The following is a 14,357-nucleotide window of genomic DNA, read 5'->3' as shown; positions in this document are numbered from 1 at the left end:
ATGTTACATTTTGTTCCTTTAAATCCTCAAGAGTTAATCCATACACATTATTGCATCTTTAGCTTCAAATAAAACATCCCCAGTTTTCTCACAAAAACCAAGCAAACAAACTTCTTAAAGATGACATCAAAACCTAAATCACACAGTTGACTAACACTAAGTAAGTTATGTTTCAAACCATTTACAAGAAGCACATCATTTATACAAGAAGAAAAGTTTTTACCAACTTTCCCAACAGCCACTTTTCCTTTTGCATCATCACCAAAGGTAACAAGTCCTCCATCATATTCATCAAGCTTTATGAAGAAGGTTGTCTTTCCGGTCATATGCCTAGAGCATCCGCTATCCATGTACCATATTTTCCTTTTTCTTAGATGCTAGGCAGACCTGCAAAATAAACTCAAGTGACCTTAGGTATCCAAATTTTCTTGGATCCTTTCACGTTAAACCACCTCTTGTGTCCCAGATCATTATAATAAAAAACAACTTTGTAAACTTTGTCACCAATCATTCTTTCACCAAAGAAGCATTGAACTGGAAAATGACCACTTCGGTTGCACATTCTACAAAATCTTGGAGTTGTAGTTTTGTTAAAGTGAGTTGGGTCTTGATATGTTACATCATTTGAAGATGAGGCAATATTTTCAAAATGTGATTTTTCAGATTTATAAAATCCCAACCCAGCTTTATCATAAAGAGGTTTTTGACTAGCCAAGATTTGGTTCAAATTTTCAGAACTTTGAGTGAACTTGGCTAAGTCATCTTTAAGTCTTTTAACCTCTTTGAGCAACTCTTCATTTTGCTTAAAACAGTTTACATATGCAAGAACAGAATGATCACTTTCACAGCTTCTGACTTGGGCTTTTAACTGCTTGTTTTCTTCCACGAGATCACAAGCAGTTTCGGCCTCTCTTAGTTTTTCTTTGAGGAAATCATTTTCTGCTTTAAGAATGAAATTTTGCTGTTCAAGATCTTGATTCTCAGCTAGAAAACATATAATTTTTTCTGAAAGGTGATCTATCATGAGATGAAGGTCTTCAGTGTTAGAGTTTTGAAATGATACCTGATTTATCTCATTTGCCATGAGACAGTGCTGTGATTTGGTCTCAGACTCTTCATCATCATCATCTGAGTCATTTTCCAAATCTTCCCATGTGGCCATCAGTCCCTTCTTCTTCACTTTTTTCGGCTTTTCTTCCTTCTTCAACTTAGGACAGTCAGATTTGAAATGCCCCATTTCCTTGCAATTGAAACAGGATACCTTGCTAAGATCTTTCTTTGTCCTCCTGGAGCTGCTACCTTTGCTTTTGAGTTTTGCCATTTTCCTGAATTTTTTTGCAAACAACACAAACTCATTTTCAGAAGAGTTATCACTGGATTCATCATCCAGAGGGTTAGTCACAGAAGAAAATGCAATTCCTTTCTTTTTTGAATCCTTTTTCAAATAGGAGTTTTCAAAGGCAAGTAAGTTTCCTCTCAAATCATCAAGTGTCATGGAATCTAAGTTACTACTATCAGAAATGATTAAGGCTTTTGTTTCCCACTCTTTTGTGAGACATCTCAACACTCTTCTCACTAGCACAGATTCTGAATGTGTGATTCCAAGAGCATCTAAGCCAACAGTGATGGCATTGAACCGTTCGAACAGTTCATCGATGGACTCTCCTTCCTTCATTGTAAACATTTCATATTCCCTGTTCAACATGTCTGTCCGAGTCTTCTTTACTATGGTAGTTCCTTCATGAGTGATTTGCAACTTGTCCCAGATTTCCTTTGCCGTTGTGCATCGTGATACTCGTCGGTACTCCTCAAAGCTGATAGCACAGTTGAGCAGATTGGTTGCCTTGGCATTTAACTCCACCGTCTTCCTATCTTCCTCGGTCCAGCTTGCTTCTGGTTTAAGAGAGACAACTCCTTGAGCATTTGTGGTAGTTGGAAATTTAGGACCTTCCAAGATGATCTTCCAAAATCTGTAATCCACGGCTTGAACAAATATCTTCATCCTCTCCTTCCAATAGGTATAATCTTTCCCATTGAAGAGGGGAGGTCTGTTGCTTGATTGACCTTCAGCCAGATTGTATGATAACACATTTGTGCCACTGTTTTCTGCCATGAGGATCTTTACTCCAAGCTGCAAAGCTTGATCTCTTTGAGACCAAGCTCTGATACCAATTGATGGTTTCAGTGGCTAAGAGAAGGGGGGGTTGAATCTTAACCCCCTTTTTCGAAGCTACTACTTGCTGACTTTCAGAAGAGACTTTTCTGTTTTTGCTCGTCACTTGACACGAGCAACTCAGTTTTGTCTCGTCCCTTGCCACGAGACTTTTTGTTTTGTCTCGTCACTTGGCACGAGATAATTCTGGCTTTTGCTCCTGTGTAATTGAAAACAGAATTGGAGTAGAAGGAGAAGAAGATTACACCAAGATGTATCCTAGTTCGGCTGCTAAGTGCAGTGCAGCCTACATCCAGTCTCCATCACAAACATGATGGAATTTCACTATAATCAATCTAATTACAACTTGTAAAGTGCTAACCCAACCTACAAGGGGATTCCCACAGAATCATGATACACAACAAAGATGTACAAAGGAACTCTAAGACATCAATGGCTTTTCTTTTAATTTTGCACTCTCTGCCTTTTTCCGCTCTATGGCTTTTTCATTACAAACCTCACTGTTTGCCTTTTACCATGAGACTCAAGACATGACAAAATTAAACAGAAAAATACTAAACAGAATACATTGAAGGAGAAGAGAAATCTGTTAGCTCAGGTAGCTCTGAGAACTCTGTGCCTTGCACTCTCAAATTTTCTCCTTGCTTCCAACAGTGGTTGTTCCCCCTTTTTAAAGAAGAGGAAAGCCTCCACACTTGAAGCCAAAACCGAACCAACTTCTTCCTCCTTCAACAATCACAGAACCGGTTCGGCCACTTAGAGAGAGAAGAGATAACCATGCATTAACCAACATGCAATTACCTCTAGTCCTTTCTTGATCATCACCCTTCATCAATCCGGGCTCTCCATCCTTGGCTTCCTCTCCAAGATGGATTTCTGGCCCTTGATGCCTCATGATGATGATGACTTCATCTGCTTCAATCTCTGCCTTCAACCATCACTTCGCCACTCTAGCTACTCCCTGTGGTGGTTGATCAGAATCGAAGACAAGCCATGCTTCAAGAATCTCCTCTAGCTGGCTGAATCTTCTTCTTCCATTTTTGAGCATGAAAGGCTCAAGGTTACCTCACCGAATCTAACCACATTTGGTAGTAATCTCAGCCCCAGCTCATCTTTCTTTTGGTATGTTTTCTTGCCATCATTAGCTTGATGGTCTTGATGCATGTAACTCTTTCTTTTTCTTTGTTGAAGAGCACGGCGTCCATGGTTTACTGGACAAAGACCAAAGAGAGAAGAAGAAAGAGATGAGAGAGAAATAAGGAATCTGAAGAAAAGCAATGTAGAGTGGTTAAACACATTAATTTGGAATAGCTTGCTTTTACTTCCCTAACATAGAGTGGCGTGTTTGACATAATAGCCATCAAATCAATTTAGCTGAATTTTTCTCTCTCATGTTCCCCATGCATTAATTAACAATGTAATAGATTTTGAAATCCATCACTTTGTTAGAACTTGGTTCCGTTGGAGGCACTATGCTTTCATTTTTCCTTTGTTTCGGACCAAGCATGGAACATATTCTCTTTAGTATAATTTGGGCTTGTGACAATATGATCAAAGCTGGCCCATTTGGTAAGCATTTGCTTTCCTGATAAAATTGTGTAGCGGATCAAGCATAGGAAGCAAACAAGAAAGCATTTGGTTGGGCTTGCAACATTAATATTTATTCTGGCCCATTAATATAAAATTTCAGCCTCATAGTATAAAGCATGCAACAAGGCTGCTTATTGGGCTTAAGTCAGAAACTTATTTCCCGGCCCAACATAAAACCTGCAACAAAATTATTAATCAAAATATGTTAAATGAGAATCAGATTAATAATTTTGTAATTAATTATTTTTAATAATGTTTAGTCATCATAAATATTAATTTAGAGTTTTCCAAACTCATCAATTTTTAGTCTCAGAACACAATCCTGTTGTAGCAGTGAATGATAAATGCATTGACTCAATGAATGGTATATAGTTTTCAACGTCCATCTAAAGAGGTCACACTTATCTCATTGTTTAAGCTTATTTCATTTTGATTTGTGGCTTCATTGGAAACCTTCCTTGGAAAGAAACCAGGCTCTTTAGGATCAACCAATTCCATCTCACTGTCCAACATTCGAATCACTGATGTCATGGTAGGCCTATCCTCTGGGTAATGTTGCACACAAACTAGACTAACTTGGATGGAACGCAATACTTCTGAGTCAATGCATGAATCCTTTATGTTGGAGTCAATTAATTGCAACGCCTTGCCCTCCTTCCAAAGTGTCCATGCCTGAATCATGAAAGAAGAACAGAAAGTGAACAAACATTCAACTTGATTTTAGATAAACAAGATAATATTAAGTCCTTACATAACCAACGAGGTTGTATGTGTTGTTTGCATAAAGAAAGAGCTCTGTTCTTGCTTCCACATATAATCTCTAACAATAAAATGCCAAAGCTAAAGACGTCGGATTTTATAGAAAATAATCCATCAACCGCATATTCTGGTGCCATATATCCACTATAAGAAATTATTAATAATCACCGCACAGAGTATATTAGAAAATAAATAATGTTACGAATTGAGACACTTACTAAGTTCCAACTACTCTATTTGTGTTTCCTTCAGTTTGATCTCCTCCAAAAGCTTTAGCCATTCCAAAATCAGATATTTTTGGATTCAGCTTATCATCAAGTAAAACATTACTTGCTTTGAGATCTCTATGAATTATCCTTAATCGGGAATCTTGATGAAGATATAGAAGTCCCCTAGCAATTCCAAGTATAATGTGGAAGCGATGAGGCCAACTCAGCAATTTCCCTTTGGTGTGATCTATTGATAATTGAATATTAAGTTTAGTAAGCTACTGACTATATGGTCGAACTCATAAAGCATTGTTATTCTAACCATAGTCTTGATATATCATACCAAAAATAAAGGAGTCTAAGCTACCATTAGCCATGTATTCATAAATTAGTAGCTTCTCTTGTCCTTGAATGCAACAACCAAGAAGCCTTACAAGATTTCTATGCTGAAGTTTAGCAATCAGTTTTACTTCATTTATGAACTCGGTCACTCCTTGTCCAGAGCTCCTTGAAAGTCTCTTTACAGCAATTTGTCGCTCATCTGATAATTTTCCCTAAACACTCGCATTCATTTCAGTAGAAACATTAGATGATGCTCATAATATTAGTACTCATTACTGGATTATACTATGGTTATAACACTAAAATGTTGACATACCTTATATACAGGTCCAAAACCCCCTTGTCCAATCTTATTCTCTGTCCAGAAGTTGCTAGTGGCCATACTAATTGTCGGCAGAGCAAACAACGGGAGATCCTCTACATGTTTTTCAATGTTATCTCTGACCATTGACTTCTCTGAAAGTGTAAAAGCAATATTATAAGGGAAAAAAAAAGTAGCCTTTTTTAGAAAAATATAGAAATTAATGTCATGGTGTAGGTGGGAAAGAGAGAGAATGATTTACCAACAAGGTTCCGTCGGATTCTGTAGACAACATAAACAGAGAGTAAAAGCACCCCACATAATGTTGGAATAGTTATAGCAACTATAGTTCTTATGTTCATCTTGCTCCCACTTTGAGTCTCAACATTAGCCATACGAATATATAGATCTTGCTCACGAGTTTGTTTAGTATCGAACTGTTTCATGTCAATAAGATCACCAAACCATAAAACACAACCACTACCTGATCCTCTTATATCAGAGTTACTAAAGGCCATACAAGAGCAGTTATTCAAGCACCTTGCTCTGCATTCATCTAGACCCATATTCTCATCCAACCATGTATGTGTAGTATCTGGAACTTTCAAGCCTACAAATTTGACAAAAATGTCATTGATGGAAATGTCATTGCAGGTTAAGGGTTTAGTCCGGACACATCCTTTTGTCCAATTCCTCATATCCCATTCTTGTGGTGACTTGGGACTGAAACCTTCTAAACATTGGCACATTGGTGATTCATCAATTAAGCATTTTGAGTTTGACCCGCAAACGCCATAATTATCACACTGGTCTCTGGATGAGTATGTCTCATAGATCTCCCAATATTGCCGATCTCCTCCTGCCCAAATATAGAAACCAAAGCCACCAGTTTGGTCTAGGTGGACTCTCGACAAGATAGAAGTATTCTTTAAAGTATACGTGTAGTAAATCTCATCCTTATTGGAGGGAAACTTGGCATCATAGCTAGTGACATATGTGAATTCATAAACAGAGCTTGGATTTTGATCTCGGAAGCCACTGAAATAAAGGCCATTCCATGGTCCAAACTGGTTGAGCCTTGTTCGTCCTTTCATATAAAAGTCAGGATATTCATTGAGCACTAAACCCCATGAGAAATCTCCAGGAGCTGGATCATTTGGACTCTTCCAAGATGTTATTCGCCACTCGAGACCTCGTTTGAGGTCCCATCCCACCTTCATTCCCGGCAATATCGTATCCGACGGATAGTCAAAGCTTTGCCACAAAATGTCTTCTGAGTTTGGACCCCCATGATTCCATACCACAAGATTGCCGCTGTCCATGAGCTGTGCCACTGGATTCTGTGCTTGTCTTTGAGAGTTTGTGCTCCAAACAACAGAATCATTTTGGGTAAGGATAAGATTCCCAGTGATGTCCAATGTTAATATTCCAGCTGAGACAAAATCGATGGGTTTGTCCCTGTTGGCAACCCAAACAACAGTATACATGGAACTTTTCTTATACCGAATCCCCAGGTAACGCTTCATTGAACTGCCGGGGCTGAAGAAGCCAAGCTCAAATACTCCATCTTTGGATACTATGGTTTTGTCATTGCCATCATCACTGATAGACTTGGACACACCTATTGAATCATTGACTGCCATGGAAACTGTGACAGAGGAAACTTTGGCAGAGGAAACTGTGACAGAGGAAACAAGTAATAAGTAAGCAACGATAATCATGGAGTTAAGAATATCCATTGAATTCCAAGCTCTAACTCTTTTGTGCTTCTTGCTCACTTAGACAGCATAAGTAGAAGTCACTCAGAACACGTTTACGCTTCTTTTTCCATATTTTTTGTCAATTCAATAATCAAGAAAAAGAACTACACAATTCAGCAGCCCTTATTGACCTAGGAGCCAACCAAGGCAACCATCAGTCTTCATAAAAATTAGAAAAAAATATAAGTTTTTTTTTTTTTAAAAGAAGGAAGCTCAACACATTACATTGGAGCATACAAAAAAACATAAAAACATAAAGAGCTATTATCATAAAGAAACAACCCCTGGCCTCTCCATCACTGCCATCAGCCCCCCACAGGATCACAACCACGCCATGCTGTATAGCTCAACTCCGTCCGTGCGTGAATTATCTCAATACTCACTTTTTCATTCTTGAAGATCCATGCATTGCGTTCCAACTAGATGTTCCAAATCATTGCAAAGAATGCTGTCATCCACACCCTCTGCCCTTGTTGGCTATCGTGCATGCTACGCCAACTCTCAAAGAGTTCTTTAATGGTTCCAGGAATTACCCACTCTCGACGAAGTGCTTTCAACCACTTGCACCACACCTGCCAGGTAACCTCACACCCGAAGAAATAAATACTCAGCAGATTCTATTACCTTGGTACATAGTACACACATACTATCACTCAGAATGTTAACTCCTAACTTAGTCAACCTTTCCTTGGTGTTCACTCTGCCAACTAGCACAAACCACCCAAAAAACTCAATTCTCGGAGGTACAAACCCTTTCTAAAGGGAGCTCGTGAAGCTATAGCTCGTAATCTCAGCCGGCAGTGTCTCCGATTGTATGGCCTGGATCACAGATCTAGTTGAAAAGACACCTTTATTTTTAAACTTCCACACCATATTGTCCTCTCGACCAGCTGACAGCTTCACTGACCTTAATCTCTCATGGAGCTGACGGACAAGTTCCAGCTCCCATTGGAACAACTCCCCTTTCCACTGAAAATTTCATATCCATTCTAATCCATCCCAAAAATTACAGTCCCCAATGACAACCCCTTGCTGACTTGAAGTAGAGTAGAGTCTTGGAAAACTCAATTTGAGTGCACCACTTTGAACCCAGTTATCTTCCCAAAACCGGGTTTGCATACCATTGCCTGCATCCATTACCAGGCCATTAACCACTTTATCTCGAATCCGTGGTTCTTTTATATTCAGCTGACAAATGTCTTTCCAAAGTCCTCCTTTTACTGGTAGATGCTGAGTTACTAGCATTACATTCGGGTTCAACTTGTTGCATGAACAGACTATCTTCTTTCACAGTGGGCAATCCTCCTTTGAAAACCGCTACCACCACTTAAACAGGAGCGCTGTGTTTCTCAGAACTGCGTCACCTACCCCCAAGCCCCTTGCCTTTTTTGGAGCCTGGACTAACTCCCATTTGACCAAAGGTATACCAGAATTACCGTTTTCCTTGCACCACATAAAGTTCCTTTGTAGAGCAATCATTTTGTCCGCCACCGCTTTCGACATCTTGTACAGACTTAGATAATATATGGGGAGGCTATTCAGGACCGATTTAATAAGTACAAGCTTACCTGCTTTATTCAACACCTTCGCTTTTCATAAGCTAAGCTTCTGTTCCACTTTATCGATGATTGGTTTTCAAGTCTTCACCAGGCGCGGATTCGCTCTTAGAGAGATTCCCAGGTATCTACCCGGTAGAGCGGCTTGCTGGCATCCCAATAGCCCACACGCATGATCAACCAGGAGTGGATCCTCTCCAGTGGAAAAAAAACTGGATGGTGTTCAGTGGAGGATCTCACCCTTCATTGTTCTCTCTCTCCTATTTAATTTTGGTCCCACTTATAGAATTAAAGGTGAGAGATCACACTTTATTCTGTCAAGTATTAGAAAAAATGGAGAGGATCAATTTCCTGATCAACCCATCCTTGATCGCAATTCACCGATATCAAATTCGACTTATCAAAATTGATGCTTAGTCCAGATATCAACTCAAAACACCGCAGCAAATTAATCAAATTAATCTCTCATAGATAACATATTTTTTAACTTTATTCTTAAAAGATTTTTTTAATAAAATTAATTTTTAAAAAATTATGAATTGATTATATTTATCTTCTAGTTATTCTATTAATAATTTTTTTAAAAAATTGATATTGTAAAATGTTAATTAGTCTCCATTCACTTTTTTTTTATTTTAATTGTATCAGGTTATTTAAAAAAAAATGTACTTTTATTCTTTTGTATTTTGGTTGGGGGGGGGGGGATTTCAATTTTTTTTTTTTGGACTTGGTCTGAATTTTTTGTTTTTGGTCTTGACTTGGTCTAAACTTATATTTTACCAAATTTCATGGTATGAGATAAAACAAAACCAAATGAACGAAAATACCTGAAAGGTGGCAAAGCGCGGTTCACAATTGTGTAAAACGTAAAAGGCACATATAAATGGTTGATGGGCTAATCACCTGAGAAGGATTTTTATTTTTCCTTTTAGGTTGTTCTTGCTTAAATAGACTATAGGTATATTACAAAAAAAAAATAGACTATCGGTTTCTGGTAGTCATTTTTTGTTGTTTTGTACATGTTTGTTTTGAACATACAATGGGATTAAGAATATTTGGGCCTAGATAGACAGAGTGAACAGTGGATGCTGAAGTTGGACTAGGCCGAGTTACTATCTACCAAGCACAGACCAAAAACATACAAACCTTTCAAAATTCAAACCAGTACGTCACTGACTGAGTGTCCAATATCCAGATTTCCATCATCAGCCATTGGAGAGCCACAATCACACAAACCTCATCAATTTGTGTGGCAAATATTCCACGTACACTCTTCTGCCCTATCCTCCTTTTCTCTCCTCTCCATCACTCAGTCCACACTCACACACAACCACTTCCCACTCCTAAAATTTCAATTCAATTCATTTCAACTGTAAACTCAATTCAATTCCGCCATGGCAAACATGATTATGGCTTCCTCAAGATCCTTGATCAGAACCTCCACCACTTCCCCTTCCCCGACACCATCACAAAAGCTCCCCATTAGCAATCACATTACTCTCCCAAGAGTCCAATTACCCCTCCTCAAGAACCTCTCCCTCCAAATCCCAATCCCAAACACTAATCAAACCCTAAAATCCCTCTCCGTACTGGCAGCCACATCTCTAGCGCTCGCGCCTCCGTCGCTCGCGGCGGAGATCGAGAAGGCGGCGCTCTTTGACTTCAACCTGACGCTTCCAATCATCATGGTTGAGTTCTTGCTCCTCATGGTGGCGCTAGACAAGGTGTACTTCACTCCTCTGGGGAAATTCATGGACGAGAGGGATGCCGCCATTAGGGAGAAGCTGAGCGGCGTGAAGGACACGTCAGAGGAGGTGAAACAACTGGAGGAGCAGGCCGTGGCCGTGATGAAGGCAGCGAGGGCGGAGATATCGGCGGCGTTGAATCAGATGAAGAAGGAGACGCAAGCCGAGGTGGAGCAGAAGATTGCAGAAGGGAGGAAGAAGGTGGAGGTTGAGCTTCAAGAGGCTCTGGCCAGTTTGGAGCAGCAGAAGGAAGAAACCATCAAATCTCTTGATTCTCAGATAACTGCTCTTAGCCAAGAAATTGTTAAGAAGGTTCTTCCCACTGTTTGATTAAGCCTTCTCTTTTGATTCAATGTACTCACGAGAAAAGAGTTGAAAATATTGTAACTTTTTTCTGAGAGAGATTTATATATGTAATAATATGTCAAAAAAAGATTGGTTTATCTGTTCAGTTTGAGAGTAAGAACTGAAGTCCCTTGTGGATTATCTCATCATAGATTGAGGGTCTTGAATTACATTTTTGATTTTGTGGATAGAAAATTATTATTGCTTACAATTCTAATTGCACACAGCACACATGAAAAGTTAGTGGGACTTGGGGAGGTTTAAATCCAACCAGTTTTAGCTCCTCTTTTTTTTTTCCTCTTTCCTTTTTGGGGTATTAGGGTCTTAGATATCTTTCACCACAGATGATGATCGAGTTCTTTCGCATCGATAAAAATCAACTAATTACCAATTTTACGACTTTGTGGAACTAATTTGAGCGTTAGCTCGGGTTAACCCATTTAAGAGATGAAAAATAAAATTTGAATGTAGGTGTGTAGGCTGTGGACTGCTTAAATAGTTAAATTAAATAGATTGCTGTTGCACTACTGCTACAAAGAAAGAAAAAGATTTATGATGGATCAATCCATTTAACATTGGTATCAGTATAATAATGTAATACAGGGAAAAAAGATGACATAAACAATCAATCAATGAAATATTATAGACAGTATACAATTAGAAAAGGCGCTAAAAGTTGTTAGCGGTTAACAAACGTGTTCTCTGACTAACAGAAGCAACTAACTAGTAAGGACTTATTATCTATAATTAACAACTAATACAGAAATGTTATTTTTACACCAAAATCAGTCACTAAAATAAGCTATTAATATATGTGTATAACTACATATATGGTTTAATTTGTTTTCAATATAAATTTATATTTCAACATGTATTTTATACTGGTAGTTGATTTTGGAAACTTTATTTACTCGCTCATGGACATGTTGTAATAACCATCATTAAGCAAAATAATATTTACTAAAAAATAATCAAACTCCAAACATCGCATGAATTTCTTCTTCTCATGCAATATGCGAGAAATCTCATCATGAATCCATTTTCTTCCTTAATTGTAAGACTCCTCTATATCGTACCCAAGGAGAGTAGAAATGTGCGTACCATATATGCAGTTTCTTTCTTTGAGAGGCTGAGAGCCCTAACTCCATTCATATACATCACTATGCACAGAAGCTTGAAATTCACTGCAATACAATTCATCATGCTAAGACGTTGCATAATGACATGAGCATATATGATATTCAGAGCCAAGAATAAGCCAAGGTAATTTCTCCGTCGAAGTCTCATCTCTCAACCACTGACTGTCACATAAACAAAATCAAAGAAAATGTTTACACTAGTAGTAGTTCATAGACAAGCGAGTAAAAATCATTCTCTCTACACACTATACTAATCAGGTATGCCTACGATAGTAGTGCTGCCTCCTACAAAAGCTAAACATCCTTCTAATCTTCCTAAAACTGCCAAGTATACCTTCAGCAATGGATGAGGGGCAAACCCTGCTTTCAGTTCTTGCTCTTTCCGCAACTGCCATCCGGTTGTATGAGAACAAACCTCCCAAAAAGCCCGTTAATCTCTCCTTGCCAACAAGATATTCTTCATCGAAACCAATGTCGTCGTCACCTCCACATCCTAGTTTCTGTTGATATCTATTCGCTTTGGTGGATGACCTATACCTTCCAATTTATAAAGTTTATTAAGATAGTAGATAAATTAATATTCTATAGACAATGACAAGTTAAACAATTCTCATCTCTACGCCTACTCAAAAGCAGATTCATTAACTTTATTTTAGATAGATTTATCTATTTGAGTCCAACCAAGACCAACTTCTTTGTGAGTGCGACTCACTATTAATTGTTAGCCCTGTGTCCATCAAAGACTTTTACATAGGCAAATGTGAAGAGCAAGACTATATAAACTAGTGTAATGTGGCAAACAGAGTTCTGTTGGACCTGAATCATGCTTTGCATAGATTGAAAACTTTCGTACCTCCTTTTTATTTTCAAATTGACAACTCTTTTCTTTAGCCTCTTTCTTTGTAAACAAGTATTAGGTACATGACGTATGAAACGAAGCTGTACAGACCAAAATATATAGATATCAGGAGTCAAGAGGAATGGAGTAAGTACAACAGACATTGAGATGAATGGATTAATAGCAGGGTTATAATGTATCAGAATTAAATAAAATCATGGAGATATTAATCAAACTTCTTTTCAATAACATAGATTATAAATTAACCGTTCATGTTTCTATCAATCCAGCATTCCAGCTCCCCTCACTCAAATTGTAAGCCTTAACATTCACTAACCTGGTCACCATCCTTGATGCCATAATCTCTAAGATAAGTTGTTTCAATGACAAGCTTACGTCCTTCATAACATAAGCAAAATTGCCCCCAAACATGAGCCCTACAATTCAAAAATCAATGGAAATATAATAAATCAGCTAACAGATTCTGACAATCTGGTAAATTAACTACACCTTCTGCTCAAAGAAGATATTATATTGGAAATTACACTTGACATCTAGTTTAATTGAATAATTGAAGATCAGAGAGTGAGTTGTTCCAACAATATTCCAGTATCATGATCATCGTCATATCAGAATTCATCATAAATCAGGCAATACTTCACATCAGAATAATATATCAACTCTCAAGTATCAACAGATTTAAAAATTGTAACACGAGACTAAAGATATCCTCAAAACCAATCAAATTAGTGAAATTACATATCATCGTGCAAATTGTAAGTTATTTTATTAAAATTCATCTACATCAATGACAACAACAACATAACACACTCACCACGGTATTTCCTCTGGCCATTTCTGAGGTGTGTGACTAAAAACCGCCTCCACCGCACGATTGAGTTCCGCAACAGTTGCCGTTTTCGCAACTTCAACATCTGATTCAACCAAAATCTCACGTCAATTCAACATTTGATCCAGTACACTATCTAAGATAAAGTAACATTTCATTATTTATACTTCATCACAGAAAGGAAAATAAGAAAGATGCATCTCTCCTCTCCCTCTCTCCCTCTCTCTCTCTCTCTCTCTTTCTCTCTCTCACACACACACACACAAACACACACAATTAAGAAAAATGTAAGCAAGAAGTTGAAGGGAAAGGAATTACGGAAGCAAGATCCGTCCAATTTGAGAATGGAGAGGGTGAATGGTTCAGAAGGAAGCTTGTTATAGGAAAAGGTTTTTGTGGCAACGATACTGCTGCGGTCTTCAACGTCGATCATCAGCGAAGAGAAGTGCATCGTCAGAGACGGTATTAGTGATGACGAAGGATTATTAAGAGAGTGGAAATCTTTGTCTTCCTCCATGATCAACCTGCTATCATCTCCCATTGTTGAGAGAGAGAGAGCGAGAGAGAGAGAGAGAGCGAGGAGAGAGTTTGTTACGTCATGGAGTTCAGTTCAATTCAAGTGAGAGTGGGGCAGAGAGGTTGTTAGTTTCATTCGCAGAGTACTTTTTCATGACCCGGGGAGAAAGAGCTGAGAAGGTTATGAAGACGGCGATGACAGTTACGCTGACGTGTCTACTTTCTCTCCTTGAG

General features: G+C 38.3%; 2 protein-coding genes and 1 pseudogene across 4 annotated transcripts; 1 reads left to right on the top strand and 2 right to left on the bottom strand.

Moving 5' to 3' along the window:
• Window positions 1–2,381: 2,381 nt before the first annotated feature.
• On the bottom strand, window positions 2,382–7,204 carry LOC130944287 (G-type lectin S-receptor-like serine/threonine-protein kinase At4g27290; annotated as a pseudogene).
• A 2,719-nt stretch (window positions 7,205–9,923) lies between these two features.
• LOC130943422 (ATP synthase subunit b', chloroplastic-like) lies at window positions 9,924–10,947 on the top strand. The gene has a single exon (XM_057871294.1). The coding sequence runs from the start codon at window positions 10,085–10,087 to the stop codon at window positions 10,763–10,765; it is 681 nt and encodes a 226-aa protein (XP_057727277.1). The 5' UTR covers window positions 9,924–10,084; the 3' UTR covers window positions 10,766–10,947.
• Window positions 10,948–11,667: 720 nt separating this feature from the next.
• LOC130943295 (U11/U12 small nuclear ribonucleoprotein 25 kDa protein-like) lies at window positions 11,668–14,072 on the bottom strand. 3 transcript variants are annotated; one of them, XM_057871104.1, is made up of 6 exons: window positions 13,926–14,072; window positions 13,593–13,692; window positions 13,095–13,194; window positions 12,773–12,858; window positions 12,254–12,456; window positions 11,668–11,964 (listed from the first exon to the last, which is right to left on the bottom strand). In XM_057871104.1, the coding sequence occupies exons 1-6, from the start codon at window positions 14,056–14,058 to the stop codon at window positions 11,846–11,848; spliced, it is 741 nt and encodes a 246-aa protein (XP_057727087.1). In that variant the 5' UTR covers window positions 14,059–14,072; the 3' UTR covers window positions 11,668–11,845. The 3 variants fall into 3 exon arrangements, with proteins under 3 accessions (XP_057727087.1, XP_057727089.1, XP_057727088.1); XM_057871106.1 differs by having other exon boundaries at window positions 11,767–12,081; XM_057871105.1 differs by lacking the exon at window positions 11,668–11,964 and having other exon boundaries at window positions 12,033–12,456.
• Window positions 14,073–14,357: the final 285 nt, after the last annotated feature.

Source organism: Arachis stenosperma, chromosome 8 (genome assembly GCF_014773155.1).
Source record: "Arachis stenosperma cultivar V10309 chromosome 8, arast.V10309.gnm1.PFL2, whole genome shotgun sequence".
NCBI lineage: Eukaryota > Viridiplantae > Streptophyta > Magnoliopsida > Fabales > Fabaceae > Arachis > Arachis stenosperma.
Note: the sequence above shows the minus strand (reverse complement) of the source record. Positions and strands in the feature narration are given on the sequence as shown.